Consider the following 24,349-nt stretch of genomic DNA (forward strand, 5'->3'; position numbering starts at 1 on the left):
TCTGCCTCCCTTCCAGCTCTGAGGCCTGCAGGAGGTGGTACCGGCCTCGCTGCCCTGTGGGGCGCTGGCAGGGCCACCTTGGCCCTCCCGTGAGGTCTCTTAGCCACATGTGGCCGTGGCATCACCAGAGGGCTACACTTCGCTTTTCTCCCCTCCCAAATGGACACTGGACACCCCAGTCCCTTTCAGGGGTCTTGGTACAACCAGTGACCTCTCTGTGTACCAGCCCATCAGTGCCCCCCCCAACCCCCGGGGCTCAGGTGGTCCCTGTTCCGTGGCCTGTCTGCTCTGGGTGGTGCTGGGTGGGCACCCGGCCTGGGCTGGTTTGGCCCCCAGGAAGCCGGGCCGGGGGCTCCTCCTGCTCCATCCCAAGCCCACACAAGGTTCTGGCCTTGGCTGGGGCGCCATTCTCCTCCTCTGGAGGGAGCCAGCTCCAGCTCCTTCGCCCTCTCAGCTCCAGCGCTGAAGACCGTGCTGTGTGGTCTCTGGGTGTCTCAGCTCCTGTCAGGCCCCCAGCCCTGCCTGTTGGGTCTCCTCTCGCACAGCACTGGACCACGACGCGCAGAGACCTCCGAGGCTGGGCGAGCACACCTGGGGCTGCGGCCAGGCCTGCCTGTGCCACTTCCACACCCCGAGCATCCATCCAAGGACCTCTTCCCAAGGCTGATGCAGCTGCGGCCCTCCCTCCTGCCATCAGGAAGTGGACCAGAAGGGGCTGAGCAGGGTGTCCAATCCTGCAGGCAGAGCCTCTTGCTACAGGCCCCGGGGCCCCACATACACAGCAGACAATGTGACCAGGAGCCCGAAGGGCAGCTAAACAGAACTGTTTATTTCCCAGGAAAGAAAGAACGTGGGACGTGGGGGGGATTCCCACCTGCCTTCATCACTTCCAGAAGAGCACATTCCAGAAGAGCAGCCAGCACGGGTAGAGGCCCAGCGCCAGCAGCGGGAAGAGCAGGGCACCGTAGGTGTGGTGTTCCAGCACGCCCTGAGCCAGCGCGGCCAGGAAGAGCCGCCAGCCCTCGGCCGGGGAAAGCGGTGCCTCCTGCAGCTGCTGCCACAGGAACAGGCCGCCCAGGAGTGTGGCTGCTGGGCTTGTCAGCACCAGCAGGGCAGCACACAGCGGCCTGGGTGGAGAAGCAAGGTCAAGGGGGCCTCTGAGGTGGGGGAGGAGGAGGACTGACGCGTGAGGGGGAGTCTGTGGCGAGGGGCAGAGGCCCTGGACGGGGTGGGCACGTCACGGTGGGCTCTGTGGTGGGGACTGACCAGAACATACCGGGGCCCGGAGGGCTTGGTGAGTGCAGCGCCGGGCACCATGGTGGCAGCCAGCAGAAAGCCCAGGGAGAAGTTGGTGAGGGTGATGCAGGCCAGCTGTAGTGCCAGGTAGATCAGGGCCACCAGCTTCAGCGCCATCCAGCTCCTGTCTGGGGCCTGTGTGCTCGCCACCCTGCAAGGCAAGGGGCTCAGGGGCAGCTGCCTGCGTGTCCAGGGTGCACCCTGCCCGTGCCCATCTAGCCCAGCTCCTCACCAGTGGGTGCTGTGTGGAAGGGCCAGGCCGGCTGCATAGACGGCCAGCAGCGTCAGCACCACGGCCTCCGCCTCAGCCACGGGGAAGTGCTGGGCAGCCACGTGTTGACCCAGCACTGGGAGGACGTAGAGGGCCAGGCCCACAGCCTGGGAGATCAGCAAGGGTGCCACGAGCGAGGCCAACCCCACGCGCTGCAGGGCACACGGGCACTTGGAGACAGACCCCGGGCCAGGGGCGTCCCAGGGATCCTCACCATCCCTCCACCAGCTGAGACTGAGCGGCAGCAGTAACCACCACCCGGGGCCCCAACAGCAGGAGTGGGGGCCTGTCACCTGTGTTGCAGGGAGGGGAGGACTGGACCCAGAGGTCCCCCCAGCCTGCTCAGGGCCCACTCCAGCCTCATGCAGCTGCATCCACAGTTCCAGAGCGTGGCTGAGTCAAGGACCCTGACGAGGGGTGTGATGGGCTCTGCCCAGTGGGGGACCCAGGGCTCACTCCCACTCCCCCGCCCCGAGGTTGGAGAGCTCTCCCCAGCCTAGAGTGGGGGGGACCTGAGGCTGGCCACAAACGGACAGCGGGCAGCAGAGGATATCTTGAGACCGAGGACCAGGAGCAAAAAGCCGGCGGCAGGCATGTAGAGGCCGATGGAGACGAAGCGGGAGAGCGCAGGGAGCAGGTAGAAGAAGAAGGACTGGTGCAGGCGCTCCAGGAGGTGGTTGAGTTTGCGGAACATGCCCTCCAGAGCCCTGCCGGGCGTGGGCTGGGGTCACGGCTGGCCAGACACCCCCAGGCACCCACAACCCTGCCCCAAGTATGCAAAGGGGAGACCAGAAGACACTTACTTGCCTACTGCCACCAGGTCATACTTATACTGGCGGAAGCTATTGATGCCACGGAGTGTTAGGGCTTCCACGCGGTAGCGCAGGAAGAGGCCGTGGGCGCCGTGGGGGTGGCCAGAGGCCTGCTGCAGAACCATGAGCAGCAGCGTTTGCACACCCTGCAGCGGCCCGTCCACTGACGGCCAGTCCTGGGGCTGCAGCTTAGAGAGTTTGAGACAAGGTCAGACAAACCCTGCACACAGGCCCCGTGCTCCCCAGGCAGGTGGCCCTACCTTGCCCTGCAGCGTGCACAGGAGTCCCCCTTTCTGGCAGAAGGTCTGGAAGAGGTTGAGCAGGTCCAGGTTGGGCAGCTGTCCGTTGAGTCCCTCCACAGCCACGTCGAGGCTAGTGACCACATCACTGCTCAGCTCCAGGGCCACGGCTGCCTGGATGGCCCCAGCCCGGCCCTGCAGAGGGGATGACTGCATACCTGCAGAAGCAGGTGAATGAGCTGCCAATACGGGGCTGGTGAGGACAGTGGCCCTGTGGGGGCCAGAGCAGGGCAAGAACACCCACCAGTGACATTGACGTCGTGGTAGGCTTCAAGCCAAGCCTCAGAGCCCAGAAGGTCGTGTTCTGTCACCAAGAAGATGATGTCTTTGGCCCAGTAAATCTGCCCTAAAGACCAAAAGCAGGGTCAGCAAAGCCTGAGGCGGTGGCCAAACCCTCCCTTGCCAGCAGTAGCCCCTGAGCCTCACCCCGGAAGTGGGCAGCAAGTGCCAGCATCAGCCCCACAGCCTGGCTGTTGGTAGACTCAGGGCCACAGGGCACGGTGAGCACCAGGGACTCAGTGCTGGCAGCGCGCGGTGCCCGAAGGATGCCGTACACGTTGATGCCCGACACCATCTGCATGCGGTATTGGGGAAGCCTCAGCACGGCCCCACTCTAGATGGCTGAAACCCCTCCCTTTCAGCCCTAGAACGCCCACCAGTGACTTCTCTGGCCCCAAGACATCCCCCCGCCCCCAATGAGCTTCCTGGCCCCAAGGCCACCCCCTTAAAGTGCTTTTTGGTCGCAGGCACACCCCCCTCCCACCCTCCTAACCCCCCCACCCCCCCAGTACATAGCGCTCGTGAGTCTCATCTGGAAAGGGCAGTTTCCGGGAGAAACTCTGTGTGTAGACCTCCAGCCCCACTGACCGCATCGTCCGCTCCAGCCAAGCTACTGGCAGAGCCCTGGAAACACAAAAAGAGCTTCTGAGCAGAGCTCTCTGGCCTTGACTGGCATTGCTTCCCCCATACCCACGGCTCTGTCGCTCACCCCGACTTCCTGCGGTGGGCAGCGAAGTCCCGGGCAAAGCTTCGGGCACGGTCTCCGCCCGCAAACTGCTCCTCCACCATGGTGGAGCCCATGGCGTTCTCCGACATGTAAGTGCGCTGGGTCAGCGGCGGGAAAGCCAGCGCCAGGAACCAGGCGATGCCCGCCACGTAGCTCAGCACGCTGCGGGGAGAGGGACGGAGGGACCACCAGAGCGTTAGCGGGCCGTGGCACCCCGGCCCGCAGCCTCTACCTCTGCACTAGGGGTGGAGGAGGCATGTCTGCGGGCGGATTCTGGGACCTGGACCCAGAGTCCCGGTACCCGGGACGCCGGACGGGAGAGCTGAGCCCCAGGCCTGAGGCCCCGAGTGATGCCGGAGGAGACCGGCACGCGCTGCCGGAGGGGGGGCCCCCTTCCCCGCCCCCCGGGCCCCGCCCTCACCAGAGCGGCGCGTTGAGGCGCAGCACGAGGCGGGCAAGCGCGCGCCGGCGCACCGGGTCCGACAGGAGGCCCATCCCAGGGCCGGGCGGCTCCGGGACCGCGCTCCCGCTGTCAGGTACGGCCGCCGGCCGGGCACGCCTCTCCTGTCAGACCCGGAGCTGCACGCCGGCCCCCACTTCCGGTCCCGACAGCCCTCACGCCGCTGCGCCTGCGCCGTCCCCCTAGTCACCCCGCACCGCCGCCGCGCATGCCCAGAGCAGAGCCGCTGTGGAGGGAGCGGAACCCGGGTCTGGGTTTCCCCGCCTGCGGAGGGCGTCCTCCAGGCAGGCCGACGGCATTGTGCAACGCCGGAGGGCAATGAAGACGACGGGCCGCTGGAGAAAGCTCGGCTCGAAGGGGAATCAGAGTAGGATGATGAGTAGGGCAGGTGGGAGGAAATCCGGAAGCGGCGACCAGAGCATAGACGCCGGAAGATTCCCGAAGGTGCTGCCACTGGCAGTGACAGGTGTGAATGCCGTGGTGGGAAGTGAGGGGGCTTCCGTGGACTGAGAGACCAAGGCATTGGCGGACCCTTTCCTATGGGTGTCGGTCACCAAAAACAGCCGAGTGCAATCACAGCGTGTGCCCAGAACCGAGGTCATTGGGGTCAGATGACCACAGGGAGGAAGGTGCGTGATACTACTGGCCAAAGGGGTGTCAAAGGAGCTGGGGTGTGTTAAGTAGAAAGTGGGGCGCACCCCTGTCCAGGCCAGGAGGTGCCTGGGATATTGGAGGAGAAGCAGCCCCTGGGTAGGCTGCAGGGGCTCGGGCAGGTCTGAGGGCAGGAGGTGGGAGAAGGGGAGTCTGAAGAGGGAGGGGCAGTGGTGGGGCAGCAGGCAGTGTCTGTGTCTGACTGAGAAAGGATCAGAGCTGAGAAGACTCCAGGCTAGATCATGTGTCTGTTGTACTTTTGGAGCCCAAGGTAAGTAGCAGGACAGGCCCAGGGGATTCCTCGGGGGAAAGAGAGCATTCAGTCTAAGCCATAATCCAGAGGATGTGGGATATGGGCCCCTACATCACCACGGGGGATACCACAGCCAGCTGAGTTCTCCCTCAGCACTTGTGCTCAGGGCCCTGGATGTGCCGGGGTGAGAATGACAGACTCCACGGTCTCAGGGCTTGGCTCATTACACCAGGCCATGTCTCACTGCTCAGCTGCCTTGATCCCTTCCTGGCCCAAGCTGCTCTCCTCACCCAGGGACATCCCCTCCTTCTTCAGGCTTTGACTCCTGAGGCTGCAAGGGGTACGCAGTTCATGTGTGGGGGAGCATCCTTAGTCACCCCTGGAGCCAGCACCAGGCCAGGCTCTGAGGGCATGCAAGTGCTGCGGGGAGAGATCAAAGTACAGTGGAGTGTGCGTGGGTTTTATTCTGGCCCTGGGTGGCCATGTGCTCAGTCCCCCAGCAAGATAGAGGCCTCTTGGACGTGCTGCCGGACCACACGGTCCAGTAGGGTATGTACGTCTCGGGCAGCGTGGGCAGCAGCCTCTAGCACCTGCTCCAGGTGGTCCTCGTGCAGCCTGGCATCCATCTCAAGCAGTGCAATCTGGCCTGAGGACGGTAGCAGGGCCAGGGCCAGCTGGGGGCCACCAGCTGCTTCCTCCACGTGGCTGAGGTCTGCCAGGGCTGTTCCATCCACAAAGCCAGCTGAGCAGGCACACACAAAGTCCCGCATGGGAATCCCTGCATCCAACACTGCCAGCGTGGCTGCATTCACACAAGCCGCGTAGGTCCCACCATCTGCCTGCAGCACCTGCAGGGACCCCCCCAAGTGGCATCAGTCCATTAGGCTGCTGACCCCATCCCCACCCCCACCCCCCACACACCCTCCTCCTCTCTCCCCTCCCTGGGTTGAGGGCTGCTGTCTGTTCACCTGCACATAGATATCAATCTGGGAGCGTGGATGCAGCTGCGTAAGGACGGCTGCCTCGAAGGTTTGACGCAGCTGCAGGCCCATCTCGCAGGATTTACGGTCCCCATGTGGCCTCCGCTTGCGCTCGCCTGTGCTGAAGGTCGCAGAACTGTACTGACAGTTCACCAGGGCCCTGTCAGGCAGGGCTCGTGCCCGGGAGCCCCGGATCTGGGGGAGGGTTGGGGGAGGACACGTGAGCCAGGCCCACTCCTCCCAGCTCACACTACCCACCCCTTCCTCTGGCTCTTGCCCTGAGCCTTGGCCTCCCTCCCTCCCCTCCCTCTATCTGCAGCATCTCAACAAGCAACTACTTTACCTCCAAAACATAGCCTGGGGGAGGGCCACCCAAGCTACCATCACCTCTGGATCTCATCTCTCTCCTAACAGGCCTCCCTGTTTCCATCCTTGACTCATCTTCTCCCAACCCACTCTCTGTTTGTATCAGAGTCTGTTTACAAATATCAAGTCTGATTCTGCCTTCTCTAGGCAATACATATACTACTTACCTTTAAAGGCTTCCCACCACGTATGAGACCAAAATCCTAAATCTTTTCCCTGTTCTACAAATCCCTCAATCTCATTTGGAAATACTCCCCATCCTCCCCACCATCAGCCTTTCTGATCTGCAGGCGTGTCATGCTTACTCTTCCTCCCCTCCGGCCTTACGCCTCCAGCGCTGGGGTGGCAATATACCCAGGCGGCTTTATTTACAGTTCCTGTCCTCACGGAGTTTGTTCCAGTGGGGAGACAAACGGTGAGAAATAAGTTAAACTGATGTCTGAGGAGGCGGGTGCAGAAAAGCAGGGAAGTGTGTGGATGTAGGGGAGGGAATATGACAGGTGAGTAAGGTGATCTGGGAAAGTGTCACCGGAGGGTGACGTCGGAGTGGAGCTGAGTGGTGAGGGAGCGAGTGGGAGCGCACCTGGCGGGTTTAGGAATAGCAAAGAGGAGTGGAGGGTGCAGGGGACAGTGGCCGATGAGAAAGGCAGGGACCATCGTGCATCACACTGTTAGGACTCTGGCCGCGGCCCCACACGGAGGCGCGCGCCGGCCTCACCTCCCGAGCCTCTGCTCAGCCTGCCGGCCCCGCGCACCCCGCAGTTGCCGCCGCCGGATTTCTCTGCCCGCCCCAGAGGAAGCCCGGCTCGCGCGCGCCCACTCGCCTCGTGAGGCCCGTAGACCACCGCTAGCGCCTTGGTGTTGCCCTGCTCGATGTAGGCCGAGCCGTCGGCCTGCGCGAATACACCCATCCGCGCCTGGATCTTACGCAGCTCCCCGGCGCGCCGCCCGTCCACCCGGTAGCCCTGGTCCGACAGAAGCTCCAGCCCCGCCATGCCGCCCGGCCGCTACCCCCGTTTCCGCTCTCTGGAGAACTACAGTTCCCGGCGGTCCGGATGCCCCACTTCCGACCTCCGGGGTCTTACGGTTTCCGGAGCGCCGCCTCCCATTTCCGGTGCCGGAGAACTACGGTTCTCCCAGGGTTCCCGGCGGCGCCACTTTCCGCACTTCCGGTCCGCGGGGAGGTGGGGCTGCGGCCGTTTGGGATGACTGTCCCGCGGCTGCTAGGGTTGGAGACCCGCTGGGCGTGGAATCCCTATGTCGTTTCCCCCCCGGGTTTGTCGTGGGGGCGGTTCCCACGACCTTCGGGGCCTACCCGCCCTGCGTCGCCCTGGTCGCCGCCGGCGCGCGCCTTCTCCCGGACCCAGGGTCCTGGGCCTCCCACTGCGCCCGCGACCCGCCGGCCCTGCCGCGCCTCCGCCTCTCCCTCTCCATCTGCGGCTGAGCCCCGCTCGGACTCCGCGCAGCCGGTGCGCCTCTGCTTCTCTTTGACGCCAGGCGTCTTCCTCGAGGTTCGCGGGTGAGAGACGCGACTGCTAGAATGATAGCATCGTTTTGTCTGACGGCTTCTGTTCTTCCGCGCTCGTAAATGCATTCGTTTTCCCAAGCTGAGACACATTCTCTGTTCTCTTGTTTTTTACCGTTTAGTTTTAACAATTGTCCATTAAAAAAAAAAACCACATAGTTTATACTGTACATACACGTGGTTGTATTTTTTAGAGCAGTTTTAATTTCCTTTTCCATGTTGCTTTCGTTCTTCACTTCGTACGACCCCACGCCCCCCAGCATCTGCCGTAGCTTAAATACTGGTTTTATGTTTTTCTCCACACTCACATAATTACATACAAGTCACAACAAATGTGCAGTTGTACAGATATATAGGGGCTGTTGGAACTCTGGTTATTTTTTTAAATGGTATTTCATACACACTTTTCTGTTTCTCACTAAAAAATATGTAGTGAAATCTGTCCAGATAATCCTGTGGAACTCTAATTTTTTGCTTGATACTCATGGGGTGGATGTACCAGAATTTACCCATCTACTGCCCCACTGTGGGCAGTGGGTGTGTGTCCAGGGGCTTGGGAGATGGAACCCCAGGGTAGGGACTAACTGGGTGAAGGCTGTAAGTGTGGGTTACATTTTCCCTCCTTTCCCACCAAGAAAAAGTGTTACAGTTTTTACATAATCCTTGCCAGCCTGCAGAGTGTTATTGACATGCTGTAATCACTCTTGCATTTCTTTGCCTGATGTATTCCAACATCTTGTGTTGGTCAAGTCCCCTGGAACTGTTGAGGGGTCTACAGAAGGGAGAAATGAGATGCTTTTCTCCCTAGCTGCCTCCTGTTTCCAGGTACCTCTGTTTCTCGGTGGTCAAGGTTACCATCAGGGAGTTCATCCCCCTCGCCACTGCTCCCCACTCCCACCAGCTGGGTCTTCGTTGCTGCGCGCGGGCTTTCTCTAGTTGCGGCGAGCGGGGGCTACTCTTCGTTGCGCTGCGTGGGCTTCTCCTTTCGGTGGCTTCTCTTGTTGCGGAGCACAGGCTCTAGGCACGTGGGCTTCAGTAGTTGTGGTTCACGGGCTCCAGAGCACAGTCTCAGCAGCTGTGGCACACAGGCTTAGTTGCTCCGCGGCATGTGGGATCTTCCCGGACCAGGGCTCGAACCCGTGTCCCCTGCATTGGCAGGCGGATTCTTAACCACTGTGCCACAAGGGAAGTCCCCTCCCCCTTCTTATATTTAAGCCTGGCTGCCCAGAAGTTGCACCTGAGTCAGCATAGCTTAGGGTTCAGCCACCGACTGGGCAAAGGTTGTGCTTCAGCTCCCAAGCCAGTGACGTGCTGCCCTTTGCTGATGAATCAGCGGCTGAGGAACACTTTCAAGTCTGCCCCACGTCCAGCCAGTGTAACAGGCTGAAGAATAGCCAGGTCCTAATTCCCAAAGGCTGTGAATGTCACCTTCTATGGCAAAAGGAACTTTGCAGGTATGATTAAGCTAAGGGTCTTGAGAAGGAGAGAGTGTCCTAGAGTATCCAGGTGGGCCCTACATGTAATCATGAGTATCCTTTTAAGGTAGAAGCAGAGGGGTATTTGGCTGCAGAAGCAGAGGAGGAGGAGAGGTGACCTTGGAGGCAGACTGGGGTGATGCAGTCACAAGCCACGGAGCGCTGACTGCTGGCCGCGGCGAGGAGCGGATCCCCCGGACCCTCCAGAAGGAACTGTCCTGGCTGACATCTTGACTTTAGCCCAAATGACTCAGTTTGGACTTCTGGCCCTTAGAACTGGAAGAGAATAAATGTCTGTTGTTTTAAGCCTTTGGGTTTGTGGTAACGTGTTTGAGCTTTTTTTTTTTTTTTTGGCTGCTCAGTGCAGCATGTGGGATCTTAGCTCCCTGACCAGGGATTGAACCCACGCCCTCTGCATTGGAAGCAGGGAGTCTTAACCACTGGACGGCCAGGGAAGTCCCGTTTGGGCTCCTTAGTAATTCCTCACCGCTAGGGTCTCCGCCGTCCTCCCCAACCCCACACTCAGCGTCCGAGGAAGCTGCTCGGCCACGAGTCCTTCCGCCTCGCCTCCTCACCGCTGGGCGGGGCCCGGGGGAGCTGGGGCGGGTGGGAGCCTGCCCCTCCCAGAGATGCCCCGACCCGCGGGTGTTGCGGGGGAGGCCTCGTCTTTCCCAGCTTCCTCTGCCCTCGGCTGGAGCTGAGCACGGGGTGCCCCGTGCTCTTGGCCACAGCCTCTCGGAGACGAGCTGTCATGATGCAGAGCAGGGCGGGGAGGGGCAGGTCCTGCTCTTCTTACCAAGAAGTAGTAGACCTCCACGAATGACTGCTGCAAGCCCAGAGTGACAATCTCCAGAGTGACAGGGTCACTCCCGGAACTCCTGCCCCTGCCAGGCTTCTCAAGGTCACGGCTCCGCACAGGAACACTGTCACTTCCACCACGCTCTTCCGGTCAAAATAAGGCAGAAGGCCAGTTCAGAGTCCAAGGACTGAGAAGTGGATGCACCTGTTGAGGGGAGACAGCACGTGCACTTGCAGTGGCAGCAGTGGTCGGCGGCCCCCTAGTGCCCAGGGGAGGCCACTCCCCGCTCCTCCAGCGAGGAAGGAGGGGCTGCTTCTGCCGGGAAGGGGCTCATGGGAGTTTGGCAGCCTAAGATTCAAGTGTATCCGCTCAAAGTTCCCATCCCAGGTCTCAAGGCTGATTCTGCCCCGGGACAGCGCACATGCCATTTCCTTTGCAACCCAGCTACTTGTATAATCGGCTCCTGTGTTTCCTTCAACACAGGAGGCTGTGTTAGTTTCCACTGCTATGTAATAGGTTGCTCCAAATGCAGTGGCTTAAAACTACATCCGCTTGTAAACTCACAGCTCTGTAGGTCACAGTCTGGGTGCAGCATGGCTGCATTTGGGCAATTGGACTTGAATGACTATTTCATGTGACTTCCTTTCAGCTTGAAGAACTTTCTTTAGTATTTCTTGTAAGGTAGGTCTGCTAACAACAGATTCTCTCTTTGTTTATTTTGGACTGTCTTTATTTCACCTTAATTTACAAAAGATCATTTTCCAAAATATTGGATTCTTGCTTGAGTTTTTTAATGATTTGAGTTTGTCATCCCATTGTCTCCTGGCCTTCATTGTTTCTGATGAGAAGTTAGGTGTGAATTTTATGGTATTCATTTGTATGTGATGAGTTATTTTTATTTTGTGACTTTTGAAGTTTTCTTTTTGTCTTTCAATACTTTGGTTATGATATATCAGGTCCTAGGGGCTTCCCACATGTCCTGCCTCGTGGCCCCCCAGCAGTGGAGAATCTCCCTTGCGTGAATCTCTCTGGAGCTTTGCATCCTTCCTCCAGGAAGAAAACTGTCCTTATATGGGATCTCCTGATTAAGCCAGGTTCGCCCAGGATAACATCCCTTTATACCTCAGCTGTGTCACGTGACACGACACGATCATGGGTGTAAAAGCCATTGCACTCACAGTCCTGAAAGTATGCAGGGTGTGTGCGCCAGGGCAGGAAAACCTGGGGGCCTTCTTAGAATGCTGCCTACCACGGTCCACCCTCTGGCCTCCAGAGAGTGTCTGAGTTGGAAGTTGACTGCCCTGAGCCTGTCGTTGTTTGGGGGTAAGATGTCTAGTTCTGTCGTAAACACTCTACTTCATAATCCTTAGAATGAGGATTATTTCCCACTTACGGAAACTATTACAATTGACATCACTTCCATCGAGATTAAGTGTGACTGCTCCCCAGTCTCCCGGAACACCACTCTCAGGACTGTCCCCGGACGCTCAGCACCGGTGAGAACTTCCTGCCAGTGTGCCACCCTGGAGCAGTGGGGAAAGGACATGCAAATCCCAGGAAAACTACTGGTTAACAACTGGAAACAGCAGACCCGCAAAAAGGAAACGATGATGTGAAATAAACAATAATCATAATGGAAGAAATGACACAAAATAATGGCAACTGCACAGAGCCGTCCCATTAGAAGGCACATTGGGTGAAGGAAAGAAGTCCTTTATATGATCTTAAGTGTAAACCCAATTGTTGTCCTTGAGGTGGCTCCCCTGTCCCCAGGAACCTGCTGTCCTCAGTGTCTCCTGGGGCCTCCCTGCTCCCTGTCCTCCCCGCCACCATTCCCTGAGCTTGTGGCCCTGAATGTGGTGCCTCGTCCTCCATGTGACAATGACACTCCCTGCCACCCCAACAGCAGGACCACCTTTGCCTCCAGCCTTGCCCTAAGGTGCTCATTGGCTTACCCCACGCTCCCAAGCTCTGACCCACCTTAGTCTCTGCAGTCCAGCTCCCCCTTGCTGTTGGGCCAGACATGCCGCCTCCCTCAGGGCAGCTCAAACATCCACCCTCCTGACCCCTTCAGATGCTGTGCTGGCCACGACCGCCTCTGGGACTGTGCCCAGTCAGCCAGCCCCACAACCTGGCACGGGCAGCTGGTGGCCAGTGGGTGGCCAGATGGGTGGGGAAGGATGCCTGAATCTCGCACCCTGCTACCTGCAACACCGCCATCCTAGGCTGGGATGGAGAAGCTTCTGTCCTCCAGGAGGGGCTTCCTAGGGGGACTCCAGGCCTGGGGCAGGTCTGGGCTCCTCTAGTCATTCAACCCTCAGGGGGCCAGAGGTCAGAGGTCAAGTTCGCCCTGCTCCAGGTGCTGGGAACCGCTGGGCCCTGGCTCTGAAGCCCTGGAATGCGGCTGAGGCCTGGGGGGAGGGGCAGCGCTGACCTCACAATGGCAGGGTCCGCTGCCCCTCGCCAGCCCGCCGGCTGCCGGCAGCTGCCGCCCACCGCTGCCGGGCATGTCCCTCCTCAGCAGCTACGAGGGCCTGCGGCAGGAGATCCAGCGGCTGGCACAGGAGAACCAAGAGCTGCGGCGGCTGGTGCAGCTCATCCAGGAGAACCAGGAGCTGAAGCTGGTGCTCAGGAACCGGGGCAGCAGCCTGAGCTTCTGCAGCTCCAGGCTCCTGGCCGAGGTGACCGCCAGCCCCCGCTTGCCCCGGCGCAGAACCATCAAGTTCAAGGATGCTGAAAGAGGTGCGTGGGCCAGGGCCGTGGGGGTCTCCTCAGGGACCCACAGGCTGCACTCATTGAGCCGTGCAGGACAGCAAAAAGTGGGAGAAACCCCTGCTCCCGTGGGGCCGTGTCCTGTCAGGTGCTGACAGGTGCTGTGGAGGAAGGGGCGAGGAATGGAGTCGGGGGGCTCTTTTAGGGGTGCAGCAGGGAGAAGGTGACGTCTCTGAGAGAGTGACCTCAGAGCAGCGCTGGACTGAAGTGAGGGAGCCGTGAGGCTGCCCTTTAATCCCGCATCATACAGAGGATGTGAAGCGGCCGGAGGCCGCCAGTCCGTGGGGAGCCCTGCTGCAGCCTGGGTTGCGGCCCAGACGCTGGGCCCTCACAGCAGCCCACCTCCCTGGCTCCTCCTGGGACCAAGCGGGCTTCAAGGGCCAGCAAGGCTCAAGGAAGCGGGAGAGCCTGGGGTGGGATGGGGCCAGGGCATGCACAGTGTCCCTGCCTGCCTGGCCACCCGTCTGCCTGGCCCGTGAGGTGCGGTGGCCCCTTCACCTGCTGTTCCTCTGCTCGGGAAGCCCCCTGTCCCCCACCGTTCCTCTGCGGGAGCCCCTCACAGCTCCAGCCCCCCTGAGGCCTGGGCAGGCACCCGGGCAGCTTTCAGCTCGCGGGGGAAACAGGCCGGGGAAGAGCAGCCACCCGCCCCGTGGTCCCGAGACTGACCACAGTGTCCGGCGATATCAGCCCGAGCGTCGCGCGGTCGGCCTGGGAGGGCGGTGTGGAGGGCCCCCAGCCCACAGCGCCTGGCGCGCCCACGGGGAGTGAGGGGTTTCTCCAGGGCGCCCCCTGCCCCCCGCCCCCGGCCGGGCCACTCAGTTCTGCCCTCCCGCGTCACCCACCCCCGGGCCGTCACAACCGCCGCACGCTGGGGGGCGCGGTCCGAGGTCATCTGGGCAGCCGGCTTCGCCTGACCCGGGGCACCTGGAGGAGGGTACCTGGGGCGCCCGCGCTCAGCGAGCTCCGGACCGGCGCAGGGCCGGGCGGCCGCAGAGCCCACGTGCCCGGGGGCCGGGCCGCGGGGTGGGGCTGCGCCGGCACAGCGCCGCCCCGCCGGGGATCAGGATGGAGACGCCTGCCGCCCGCGGCCCAGCTCCGGCCCCGCCCCGCAGTCCTCCGGGCAGCTCGCGGCCGAGGGAGGGGGCGGCTCCGGGCCACCCGAGCCTGACGCAACCGGAGAGCCCGGCGCGCCGGGACCGGTCGCACTAGCTCCGGGGCGGGCGCCGCTTCCGGGCTGGGGGCGGGCGCGGGCAGGGCCCGGAGCTAGTGCGGCCGAACGGACGGCGAGCGACCGGAGCCGACAGGCCAGGTGGGTCCCGCGCCAGGATCCTCCCCGCTCCCCTGTCCGCACACACGGCCCCCACTCGCCCCCACCGCCCGCTCCCCTTCGCCTCCCGGCCCCGGCCCCGCCCCGTCGTCTGCACAGGCTCCGCCCCGTCCCCGTGTCCCTCTCGGCCTCTGCTCCAAGGTCGAGCCGTTGGGAAGTGGGCCTTTCCTCACCTGCCCCCAACCCACGTGCCTCTTCGTGCTTAAGGGCCCAGAAACCCCAGCCCGAGGGCTCCCACCACGCCTCCTCCTTTGAAAGGCCTGCTCCAGGCCCTGGGGTCCCTTGCAAGCCTGCGCACTGGAACTGGGGAGTGGGGGTCATTAGGCCCTGCCGGACTTGCCCAGCTCTGGCTCCACCCAGGGCCCCTCATGGGCATGGAATCCCTGTCTTCTCCCCATCCCAGCTCTGCCCAGGGCTGCCCGCCTGTGGATGACCCCCAGGCCTCCCTGCTGACCCACTGCCTCTGTCCAGTGCTCCCAGGACTGCCGGCTGAAGAGTCGCTGCTGGACTCCAGCCCCATCACCATGGGCAGTCCGGAGGGGCGCTTCCATTTTGCCATCGACCGTGGAGGCACCTTCACAGATGTCTTTGCCCAGTGCCCAGGGGGGCACGTGAGGGTCTTAAAGCTGCTCTCAGAAGACCCCGCCAACTATGTGGACGCACCCACCGAGGGCATCCGCCGCATCCTGGAGCAGGTGGCCAGGGCAGAGTGGTGGGGTGGGGAGGAACCTTGGGGCCAGAGGCCTGATGGCTGACCACGTGGTTCCCAGGAGGGGGGCATGCTGTTGCCGCGGGACCGGCCGCTGGACACCAGTCGCATCGCCGGCATCCGCATGGGCACGACGGTAGCTACCAATGCACTGCTGGAACGGCGCGGGGAGCGGGTGGCACTGCTGGTGACTCGCGGCTTCCGAGACCTGCTGCATGTGGGCACCCAGGCCCGTGAAGACCTCTTTGACCTGGTGAGTTCATCCACGCCAGCAAGCGGCCAGCTCTGCAGCGCACGTTTTCCCTGGAGTGCCGTGGCCCCTCGGGAGAGCGGTCCTTGGAAGGGTCAGTGCCAGCCCAAGGCCACCAGCTGATAGAGAGGAGGCTCCGGGCACTCGTAGTGGGACGCTGCGTCCCCCTAGCCCTGACTGGTCACGTGCTGTCCTGTGCCTGTCTGCCGCTCCGCCCTGTCTTGGACCCTGACCCTCACCCCCACTGCTGGGTTCTGGGAAGGAGCGGCTTTTGTGGGGGTGGGGCAGTTGGCTGCACTCAGAGGCCTGGAGGCAGAGAGCCGCCCCCTGGGTGGGCCTTCCTGGGGCCCCCCGCTCTGTGTCACCCTGTCTCACTGTGTCTCCTGGGCCTGTGGACTGGCCTGTTGGGACACACCCCCTCGCTTGCATTGCCCCACCCATGCAGGGCCCCAGCAGGGACCCTCAGGCCTGGGCCTCCTCTGAGCCTCTGCCTGCCCTCAGGCCGTGCCCATGCCCGAGATGCTGTATGAGGAGGTGCTGGAAGTGGACGAGCGTGTGGTGCTGTATCGAGGGGAGCCGGGTGCTGGGACGCCTGTGAAAGGTATGGATGCCCGAGTGTTGGGGCGCAGGGCAGCAGGCCCAGATGGGCCTTTGATGGGGCAGCGGCGGGCTTCCCTGCAGGCCGCACAGGGGACCTGCTGGAGGTGCAGCAGCCTGTGGACCTGGGGGGCCTGCGAGGGAAGCTGGAGGGGCTCCTGTCCCGAGGCATCCGCAGCCTGGCCGTGGTGCTCATGCACTCATACACGTGAGTGTGGGCTGGCTGGGGGCACGGGCGGCGGGTGGGCCAGCGGGTGGGCGGGTAGCTCAGCGGCACTCGGACGTCATCGTAGGTGGGCCCAGCACGAGCAGCAGGTGGGCGCCCTGGCCCGGGAGCTGGGCTTCACACACGTGTCGCTGTCCTCGGAGGCCATGCCCATGGTGCGCATCGTGCCTCGGGGGCACACTGCCTGCGCTGACGCCTACCTCACACCCACCATCCAGCGCTACGTGCAGGGCTTCCGCCGTGGCTTCCAGGGTCAGCTCAAGGTGAGGCCCCCCGCCTGCCCGCCCCTGGCCATCCCCGCCCTGCGCCGCCCCGCCCCTCACTGCCCCCCTGCCCGCCCACAGGACGTGCAGGTGCTGTTCATGCGCTCCGATGGTGGCCTGGCGCCCGTGGACTCCTTCAGTGGCTCCCGCGCTGTGCTCTCGGGCCCTGCTGGCGGCGTGGTTGGTTACTCAGCCACCACCTACCGGGTGGAGGGTGGCCATCCTGTCATCGGCTTTGACATGGGAGGTATGAGGGCCTGAGGGTGGGGTCCGGGGGAGCCTCAGATGCCAGGCTGGGCAATGTCAGGCATCCAGGTCTGTGGGATGACTCCTTACCACCCCGTCTCCCACCAGGCACGTCTACCGACGTGAGCCGCTATGCTGGCGAATTTGAGCACGTCTTCGAGGCCAGCACAGCTGGTGTCACCCTCCAGGCCCCCCAGCTGGACATCAACACCGTGGCAGCTGGTGGGGGCTCCCGCCTCTTCTTCAGGTCAGCCCCATCCCGCACCTGGGCGGGACCCCCAGCCCTGCCTCCCAACCCACCTCCACCTCCAGTTCCCCTCTCCAAAGGTCAGGCCTCTTCGTGGTGGGGCCAGAGTCTGCAGGAGCCCACCCTGGCCCCGCCTGCTACCGCAAAGGTAAGAGCTGGCACGTGCTCTGCCAATCCCCTTCCCACACGGCCCAGGCCCAGCCGACCCCTCCAGCCCCACCCCCACTGCCCGCTCCCGGCGCTCACCTCCAGCCCCACACCGTGCACACCTCCCAGGAGGCCCTGTGACCGTGACGGATGCTAATCTGGTCCTGGGTCGCCTGCTGCCTGCCTCCTTCCCCCGCATTTTTGGGCCGGGAGAGGACCAGCCACTGTCCCTGGAGGCGTCCCGAAAGGCCCTGGAGACTGTGGCCACTGAGGTCAACAGCTTCCTGACCAACGGGCCTTGTCCGGCCTCCCCACTGAGCCTGGAGGAGGTGGCCATGGGGTTTGTGCGTGTGGCCAACGAGGCCATGTGCCGGCCCATCCGTGCGCTCACGCAGGTACAGCCGCCTTCGCCCTCGCCCGGGGGTGGGGGGCAGGATGGGGGAGGGCCAGGCGGGGCAGGGTAGGCCACTGATCCCCCTCTGGCTCTCCAGGCACGAGGCCACGACCCCTCGGCCCACGTGCTGGCTTGCTTTGGGGGAGCTGGTGGGCAGCACGCTTGCGCCATCGCCCGGGCCCTGGGCATGGACACCGTGCACATTCATAGGTGTGTCTGGGTGTGGTGCGTGTGTCCTGGGGCTGGGGGGCCACTTTGGGAGGCACCCCACCCTTTCGCTGTGCGGTCCCTGTCCCCCTAGGCATAGTGGGCTGCTGTCAGCACTGGGGCTGGCCCTGGCAGACGTGGTACACGAGGCGCAGGAGCCCTGCTCCCTGCCCTATGCTCCCGAGACCTTTGTGCAGCTGGACCAGAGGCTGAGCCGCCTGGAGGAGCAGTGTGTGGATGCCCTGCGGGCCCAGGGCTTCCCCAGGTGGGGCTCCGGGGGCTGCCGGGCCAGGTGGAGGGCCTGCCGCCTCCTAGCCGCTTCACTTGGGGCCTCTTCGGCGGCAGTCAGGGAGGGCTGGACTAGGTGTCCTCAAGGGTACCCTGTGCGAGTGCCCTGCCTGTCACCGTTGCAGGGCCCAGATCAGCACCGAGAGCTTCCTGCACCTGCGCTACCAGGGCACGGACTGCGCCCTGATGGTGTCCGCCCACCAGCACCCAGCCACTGCCTGCTCACCCAGAGCGGGCGACTTTGGGGCAGGCTTTGTCGAGAGGTATGTGAGCTCCGCGTCTTGGGCGCCCTGGCCGGGGTCCGCCGGCCTGGCTGCCCGCCCTGATGGCTCTCCGGGACCTCCGGGTGTGCAGGTACATGAGGGAGTTTGGCTTCACCATCCCTGAGCGGCCAGTGGTGGTGGACGACGTGCGGGTGAGGGGCACTGGCCACAGTGGCCTTCGCCTCGAGTTCGTCCCGAAAGCCCAGAGTGGGCCTCCCCGGGTAGACAAGGTTGGTGGCCCTGACTGTGCCCGTCCGCCCACACCCACTGGGACACGGGGACAGGTGTGGAGGGGGAGACGCAGGGAGGGCCCCGGCCCTAGGAACTTCGCTCACCTGACACCCTCCTCAGATGACCCGTTGCTACTTCGAGGGGGGCTACCAGGAGACCCCCGTGTACCTGTTGGGCGAGCTGGGCGATGGGCACAAGCTGCAGGGGCCCTGCCTCATCATTGACAGCAACAGGTGGGGTGAGGGCCGGGGCTGGGGTGACCTGTGGGGCCCTGGCGGGGGGTTCTCTGGCCTAGGCTGCAGGAGTCTGAAGGACTCTGGGGTCCCTTCATGGTTGGACTGTTTCTGCGCCTGGGCACAGGGGGTCCCTGGTTGGGAGGGGTGTGTGGCCGGGCTCCTGCAGCCCCTCTGCTCCCTGCCCCCAGTACCATCCTGGTGGAGCCAGGCTGCCAGGCAGAGGTGACTGAGACTGGGGACATCCGCATCTCCGTGGGGGCTGAGGTCCCCAGCACAGTGGGTGCCCAGCTCGACCCCATCCACCTGTCCATCTTCTCCCACCGCTTCATGAGCATCGCTGGTGAGTGGCTTCCACCATCCTGCTCCCCCGCCCTGCTCCCTGCGGCGTGCCCAGCAGGGGTGTGCAGAGAGAAAGCGTGACCCAGGGGAAGGGGCAGAAGCGGAAGCCCTCCTGCGGTGGTGCAGGCAGTGTGGCCCTGGGCCTGGGATGGCACAGCCCCGCTGCACTGCAGGCCTTGGGCAGGGTGGGCGCTTTTCTCCTCCCAGCACTGTGTGATCTGGGCTCTGCATAGTGAACCCAGGCTCCGAAGCCTGTGCCTCGCGCATCAGTTTCTTAACGTACGAAGCAGGGCGTAGGGTTGATGGGGGCGCCGGGCAGGGCTGGGGAGGAAGGGGGTGCCCTTCACATGAGCAAGATGTGGCTTGGCCATGGCCTCACTGTGTCTAGGTGGACCATCACCCGCTTCGGGTCCTGGGTCCGGGACTCGGAGGCCTTGAAGGCGGTGGGCCCTGCCTCTCCGTACCCCGGGAATGCTCTGTGGATGGGGTGGGGCCAGCGGGCATCTGGTCACTCTGTGTCCCCAGAGCAGATGGGCCGCATCCTGCAGCGCACGGCCATCTCCACCAACATCAAGGAGCGCCTGGACTTCTCCTGTGCCCTCTTTGGGCCCGACGGAGGGCTGGTCTCCAACGCCCCTCACATCCCCGTGCACCTGGGTGCCATGCAGGAGACGGTGCAGTTCCAGGTTTGGCGGGCCCCTCTCCCTGCCCCCCACCCCTCGCGCCGGCCCCCTCCCGACTCTGCACCTGTCTCCTGGCTTCAGATCCAGCACTTGGGGGCTGACCTCCATCCCGGCGATGTGCTGCTGAGCAACCACCCCAGCGCGGGGGGCAGCCACCTGCCAGACCTGACCGTCATCACACCGGTGAGGGTCGCTGCCCAGGTACCTTTGGTTGTAGGGCTGCCGGCGCCCCTGACCGTTGCCCTCACCCCTAGGTGTTTTGGCCGGGTCAGACGCGGCCTGTGTTCTACGTGGCCAGCCGCGGGCACCACGCGGACATTGGGGGCATCACACCGGGCTCCATGCCCCCCCACTCCACCACCCTGCAGCAGGAGGGCGCCGTCTTTCTGTCCTTCAGACTTGTCCAGGCGGGTGTCTTCCAGGAGGAGGGTGAGTGGGAACGGGTCTGGGGTGGGGCTGAAACACCTGGCCGCTTCCTGCAGCCAGGCTGGGCCAGACACGGGGATGCAGCCCCCACTGACCCCCTCCCCCCTGGCCTAGGCCGGCCTCCAGGCTGAGGGAGCCGGGCGGTGACCCCCCAGGGTGGTTGCAGATCGCCTCTCAGAGGTGATCAGACCAGCTGAGCTGAGCTCTGCCTGGGCCCAAGAAGGCCTGGAAGGTTTGGGGGTGGGGAGCTGGCCAGGATACCCAAGGGATTGGGTGCAGGAGGGGGAGGAGCCTATTTTAAGGTGGGCGGCTGCTCATGGCGTTTATGATTTGCACTGGGTTTGCGCTGGGTCTGGGGGCTGCAGAGACACGGCAGCACCAGCGGCCAGGGGCTGCAGGCTCTCGGAGAGCTTTCCTGGGCCTGGGTCAGTCACTGGGCAGTGGGGCGGCCGGGCAGCTGTGAAGGGCTTCAGCTGGGCCTGAGCTGCCTGTGCACCAGGCAAGTCCCCTGCCTACGTGCAGGGCGCATGGAGGGTCCCGGGCATGGAGGGTCCTGCAGGCCAGGCAGGGGGAGTGGGGTGGGGGCAGCTACACTCGCCCCGGATGATGCTGAGCCTCACACCGGGAAGCAACGGCGAGGGTGTTTTGGAGGTGAGGTTGGTAACTGGTGGGATTTGGGCAGCTGTAGGATGAAGGATCTGGCACTGCAGTTGCCAGGAAGGTGGGGCAGAAGCTGCAGTGGGACCTGGGGGTCAGGGTCAGCTGGTGTGAGGCTGCAGGGGTCTGAGAGCCTTGGGGGCATCCCAGAGTGAGAATAGGTGATGTGGGTGGGGTGGAAGGTGGGGGAGCAGAGCCATGGGCTGCTGTGGGTGCTGAGAACACGAAGAGAGTGACTGAGGCCTGGCTGCTCCCTTGGTCAGTATGGGGTGGGGGCAGAGGGCAGGGATCACTGAGGGACCTGTGCAGGCATGTGGCAGAGGACCCAGTGGCCAGGGAGCCTGAGAGGAGCCTGATCCAGACTCAGGAGGGGAGCTTTCCCGAAGCAGGGAGTGGTCCATGGGTCCAGAACCTGTACTGCTTGCCCGAGGTGGAGGCCTTGTCCAGATCTTTTGGGGGCGGTGGCGGGGCGCACAGGCAGCCATGCTGGCGCTCTTTCAAAACGACTGGCTGTGGCGGTGAGTTCGGGGCCCCAGGGCTAAGGGCAGTGTGAGTGTGGGAGGGTTAAGGGAAGTGGTTTTTCCTGCTGGGAGGGGGGAGGGGGGCCCAGAAAAGGCTGGAGAGTGTGGGCCAGGTGGTGGGGAGGTAGGGCAGGAGGAATGAAGGAGGGAGGAGAGTTTGCTGAGGGAACCTGCCCCCTGCCCCCTGCCCTGCCCCCTGCCCCAGGTACCTCCAGCCCACATGAGATCATGGTCATGGTCAAAGCTGCTTGTCCCGTCCTAGGGTGCCCTGGGGGATTGGGGTGTGGGAAGAAGGTTCAGTAGCTGATGGGTGGAAGCTGGGGGTTTTCAGGGACCTGGGAGAGCCAGCAGGGTAGTGGGGAGCCAGTGATGGGCCAACATGTGGTCCCTGCAGTGCCCCAGCAGAAGTACAGCAGGTGTGGAGCAGGGCACCAGGTGGCCCTGGGACTTTGAGAGTGGCTCAGTGGCGATCCCATTCATTCAGCGGTAACTGAAGCCCTGCGGGCACCAGGCAAGATTCCAGGCTGCAGCGGAACACGGAACCTGCATGACAACCTGTCAGATCTGCGTGCCCAGGTGGCAGCCAACCAGAAGGGCATCCAGCTGGTGGGCGAGCTCATTGGGCAGTATGGTCTGGATGTGGTGCAGGCCTACATGGGCCATATTCAGGTGGGCCTGGGGGAAGGAGCAAGCGGGCAGCTCTGTGCCTGCCCCAGGCAGGTGGACGGAGGTGGGGGGCACCTGGCCCACCTGGAAGGTGGCGTGGCCATTACTGAACGTACTTCCCACCAGGCAAACGCTGAGCTAGCTGTGCGAGACATGCTTCGGGCCTTTGGAACCTCCCGGCAGGCCCGAGGCCTGCCCCTGGAGGTGTCTGCAGAGGACCACATGGACGACGGTTCTCCCATCCGACTCCGAGTGCAGATCAACCTGAGTCAGGTCAGTCTTGGGAGGAAGGATCTCCCCAGGCATCAGGGCCGTGGTCACCTGGCTGCTGACTTCTCCCCTCCTCTCTGGCGGGCAGGGTAGCGCGGTGTTTGATTTCAGCGGCACGGGGCCCGAGGTGTTCGGCAACCTCAACGCGCCTCGGGCCATCACACTGTCTGCACTCATCTACTGCCTTCGCTGTCTGGTCGGCTGCGACATCCCACTCAACCAGGTGCGCAAGGGTGTGCTGTGCACACGGACAGCAGGTCAACCCCAAGCCCCATGTCACCCTGAGGGAGCCTGGGGCTAGGTCAGCCCAAGGTCGGACTGATCCTAGGGACTGATCCCCCAGGTGGGCCTGGGGGAAGCGGGTGGTGTACCTCCCAACTGTTCTTGAGCGCTGGCCCCTCTCCCCACAGGGCTGCCTGGCACCGGTGCGTGTTGTGATCCCTAAGGGCTCCATCCTGGACCCGTCCCCAGAGGCGGCGGTGGTGGGCGGCAACGTGCTTACGTCGCAGCGGGTGGTGGACGTCATCCTGGGGGCCTTCGGAGCCTGCGCAGCTTCCCAGGTGTGGTGGGCCGGTGGGCACAGCTCTGGGGCTGCTGGGGGCGGGGGCGGGGGGAGGGCTGCGGGCTGCGACCGGCAGAGCGGGGACGCACCCCCAGCCAGCGCAGCGGCCACTTGCCCCTGCCAGGGCTGCATGAACAACGTGACCTTGGGCAACGCCCACATGGGCTACTACGAGACGGTGGCGGGCGGCGCGGGCGCGGGCCCCGGCTGGCATGGGCGCAGCGGCGTGCACAGCCACATGACCAACACGCGCATCACCGACCCCGAGATCCTGGAGAGCAGGTGAGCGGTGCAGGAAGGGGTGGGGCTGAGGAGCGGGGCCTGGGGTGGAGCGGGGGCGGGGCGGGCTGGGCTGAGCCCCTGGCCCCGCGCAGGTACCCAGTTATCCTGCGCCGCTTCGAGCTGAGACTGGGGTCTGGGGGGCGCGGCCGCTTCCGGGGCGGCGATGGTGTTATCCGCGAGCTGCTTTTTCGTGAGGAGGCGCTACTGTCGGTGCTGACCGAGCGCCGCGCCTTCCAGCCTTACGGCCTTATGGGTAAGCGGCTCCCTTCCCCTCTCCCCCCAGCCCAGTCTCCCCCATCACGGCCATCAGTTCCCCACCCACCTCCTGTCCCATCTACCCCCCTGTTCCCCCACCAACCCCCCATGTCTCTCACTTCCTTGCCTCCTGGGCCACCCCCACCTTGCCTCTTCTTGCAGGGGGTGAGCCCGGAACCCGTGGCCTAAACCTACTGATCCGGAAGGACGGCCGGACAGTGAATCTGGGTGGGAAGACCTCGGTGCCCGTGTGCCCCGGGGTAAGGATTGCGGCCTGGCCTGTCCCATCCCCGCCCCCACCCCCAGCTGCCCTCATCCCACAGAGTGAATGGAGTTGCAGAAATAACTAGAGACGGAGTTTAATTTGGCTCCTGAAGGATGGGGGCCGCAGACCGGCTCTCTGGGGTCCCATCTGGCTGCTGTGGATGCACTGCCCCACCGGGGGTGGGATTGCGGCAGCGGACAGGCAGAGCCCACTCCCAGGCTGAACCTCCCTTCTGCCCCACAGGATGTGTTCTGTCTCCACACACCAGGCGGCGGGGGCTATGGGGACCCAGAGGACCCCGCCCCACTGCCGGCGTCGCTGCTGCAGCCCAAAGCTTTCCCTGAGCGGGGCAGCGTCTATGAGTACCGCAGGGCCCAGGAGACTGTGTGAGGGAGGGCCCCGTACAATAAAGATCCCTGAAGACGTCCTGTTCCAGTGGCGGCTGGCCAGGCTCACGTTCTGCGTCCCTGTCTGTCTTTCCACCCGTGCTGGCACCTGTCTCCTCCGTACCTGCCTTAGGAGGGCTTGGAAGGCCCACAGCCAGGTGGTCCGTAAGCCCCGCCAGGGCGGTGCTGAAAGTCACCTGTTCCACTTCTTGGGGGCAGGAGTCAGGCTGAGGAGTCGCCCCAGCGCCAGCAGGCCCAGCACCCTGAGCTCTGGCACTTCCTGGGCTCAGAATGCCCCCGGGTCCTCCCCGGTAGGTGACGTAGTCCAGGCGCCGGCGGCGCCCTTCCCCCTGCTCCAAGGCCCTGAGGAGGGTGGCGGCGTCAGCAAGGTCAGGGCAGCCCTCCTTCCGGGCGTTGCCTGGCCCCCAGGTGGCCACTCCC

At 63.7% G+C, this 24,349-nt stretch overlaps 4 protein-coding genes across 11 annotated transcripts; 2 read left to right on the top strand and 2 right to left on the bottom strand.

Annotated features, from left to right (window-relative positions):
- Positions 1-791: 791 nt before the first annotated feature.
- GPAA1 (glycosylphosphatidylinositol anchor attachment 1) lies at positions 792-4,303 on the bottom strand. Of its 2 annotated transcripts, none has more exons than XM_036830136.1 (12): positions 4,106-4,303; positions 3,667-3,846; positions 3,470-3,581; positions 3,105-3,252; positions 2,923-3,024; positions 2,640-2,836; positions 2,371-2,492; positions 2,121-2,274; positions 1,861-1,956; positions 1,529-1,719; positions 1,277-1,447; positions 792-1,127 (listed from the first exon to the last, which is right to left on the bottom strand). In XM_036830136.1, the coding sequence occupies exons 1-12, from the start codon at positions 4,177-4,179 to the stop codon at positions 884-886; spliced, it is 1,791 nt and encodes a 596-aa protein (XP_036686031.1). In that variant the 5' UTR covers positions 4,180-4,303; the 3' UTR covers positions 792-883. The 2 variants fall into 2 exon arrangements, with proteins under 2 accessions (XP_036686031.1, XP_036686030.1); XM_036830135.1 differs by having other exon boundaries at positions 2,371-2,567; positions 4,106-4,302.
- Positions 4,304-5,494: 1,191 nt separating this feature from the next.
- Positions 5,495-7,455, bottom strand: EXOSC4 (exosome component 4). The gene is made up of 3 exons (XM_036830137.1): positions 7,219-7,455; positions 6,017-6,223; positions 5,495-5,896 (listed from the first exon to the last, which is right to left on the bottom strand). The coding sequence occupies exons 1-3, from the start codon at positions 7,387-7,389 to the stop codon at positions 5,537-5,539; spliced, it is 738 nt and encodes a 245-aa protein (XP_036686032.1). The 5' UTR covers positions 7,390-7,455; the 3' UTR covers positions 5,495-5,536.
- LOC118883769 lies at positions 6,047-9,705 on the top strand. Its single transcript, XM_036830911.1, has 3 exons — positions 6,047-6,166; positions 7,246-7,913; positions 9,466-9,705. Exons 1-3 carry the CDS (start codon positions 6,047-6,049, stop codon positions 9,626-9,628), a joined length of 951 nt encoding a protein of 316 aa, XP_036686806.1. The 3' UTR covers positions 9,629-9,705.
- Positions 9,706-13,941: 4,236 nt separating this feature from the next.
- OPLAH (5-oxoprolinase, ATP-hydrolysing) lies at positions 13,942-23,977 on the top strand. Of its 7 annotated transcripts, none has more exons than XM_036830131.1 (27): positions 13,942-14,274; positions 14,696-14,987; positions 15,063-15,254; positions 15,753-15,852; positions 15,933-16,056; positions 16,142-16,337; positions 16,419-16,584; positions 16,692-16,830; positions 16,896-16,978; positions 17,107-17,372; positions 17,469-17,581; positions 17,673-17,843; positions 17,992-18,129; positions 18,221-18,359; positions 18,481-18,593; positions 18,785-18,936; positions 19,461-19,621; positions 19,700-19,801; positions 19,873-20,047; positions 21,707-21,891; positions 22,015-22,161; positions 22,247-22,381; positions 22,569-22,718; positions 22,845-23,002; positions 23,095-23,255; positions 23,420-23,517; positions 23,766-23,977. In XM_036830131.1, exons 2-27 carry the CDS (start codon positions 14,817-14,819, stop codon positions 23,910-23,912), a joined length of 3,882 nt encoding a protein of 1,293 aa, XP_036686026.1. In that variant the 5' UTR covers positions 13,942-14,274; positions 14,696-14,816; the 3' UTR covers positions 23,913-23,977. The 7 variants fall into 7 exon arrangements, with proteins under 7 accessions (XP_036686026.1, XP_036686024.1, XP_036686027.1 ...); XM_036830129.1 differs by having other exon boundaries at positions 14,764-14,987; XM_036830132.1 differs by having other exon boundaries at positions 13,943-14,274; positions 14,764-14,987; positions 16,911-16,978.
- The last annotated feature ends 372 nt before the right edge of the window (positions 23,978-24,349 follow it).

This window comes from Balaenoptera musculus, chromosome 17 (genome assembly GCF_009873245.2).
Source record: "Balaenoptera musculus isolate JJ_BM4_2016_0621 chromosome 17, mBalMus1.pri.v3, whole genome shotgun sequence".
Lineage (NCBI taxonomy): Eukaryota > Metazoa > Chordata > Mammalia > Artiodactyla > Balaenopteridae > Balaenoptera > Balaenoptera musculus.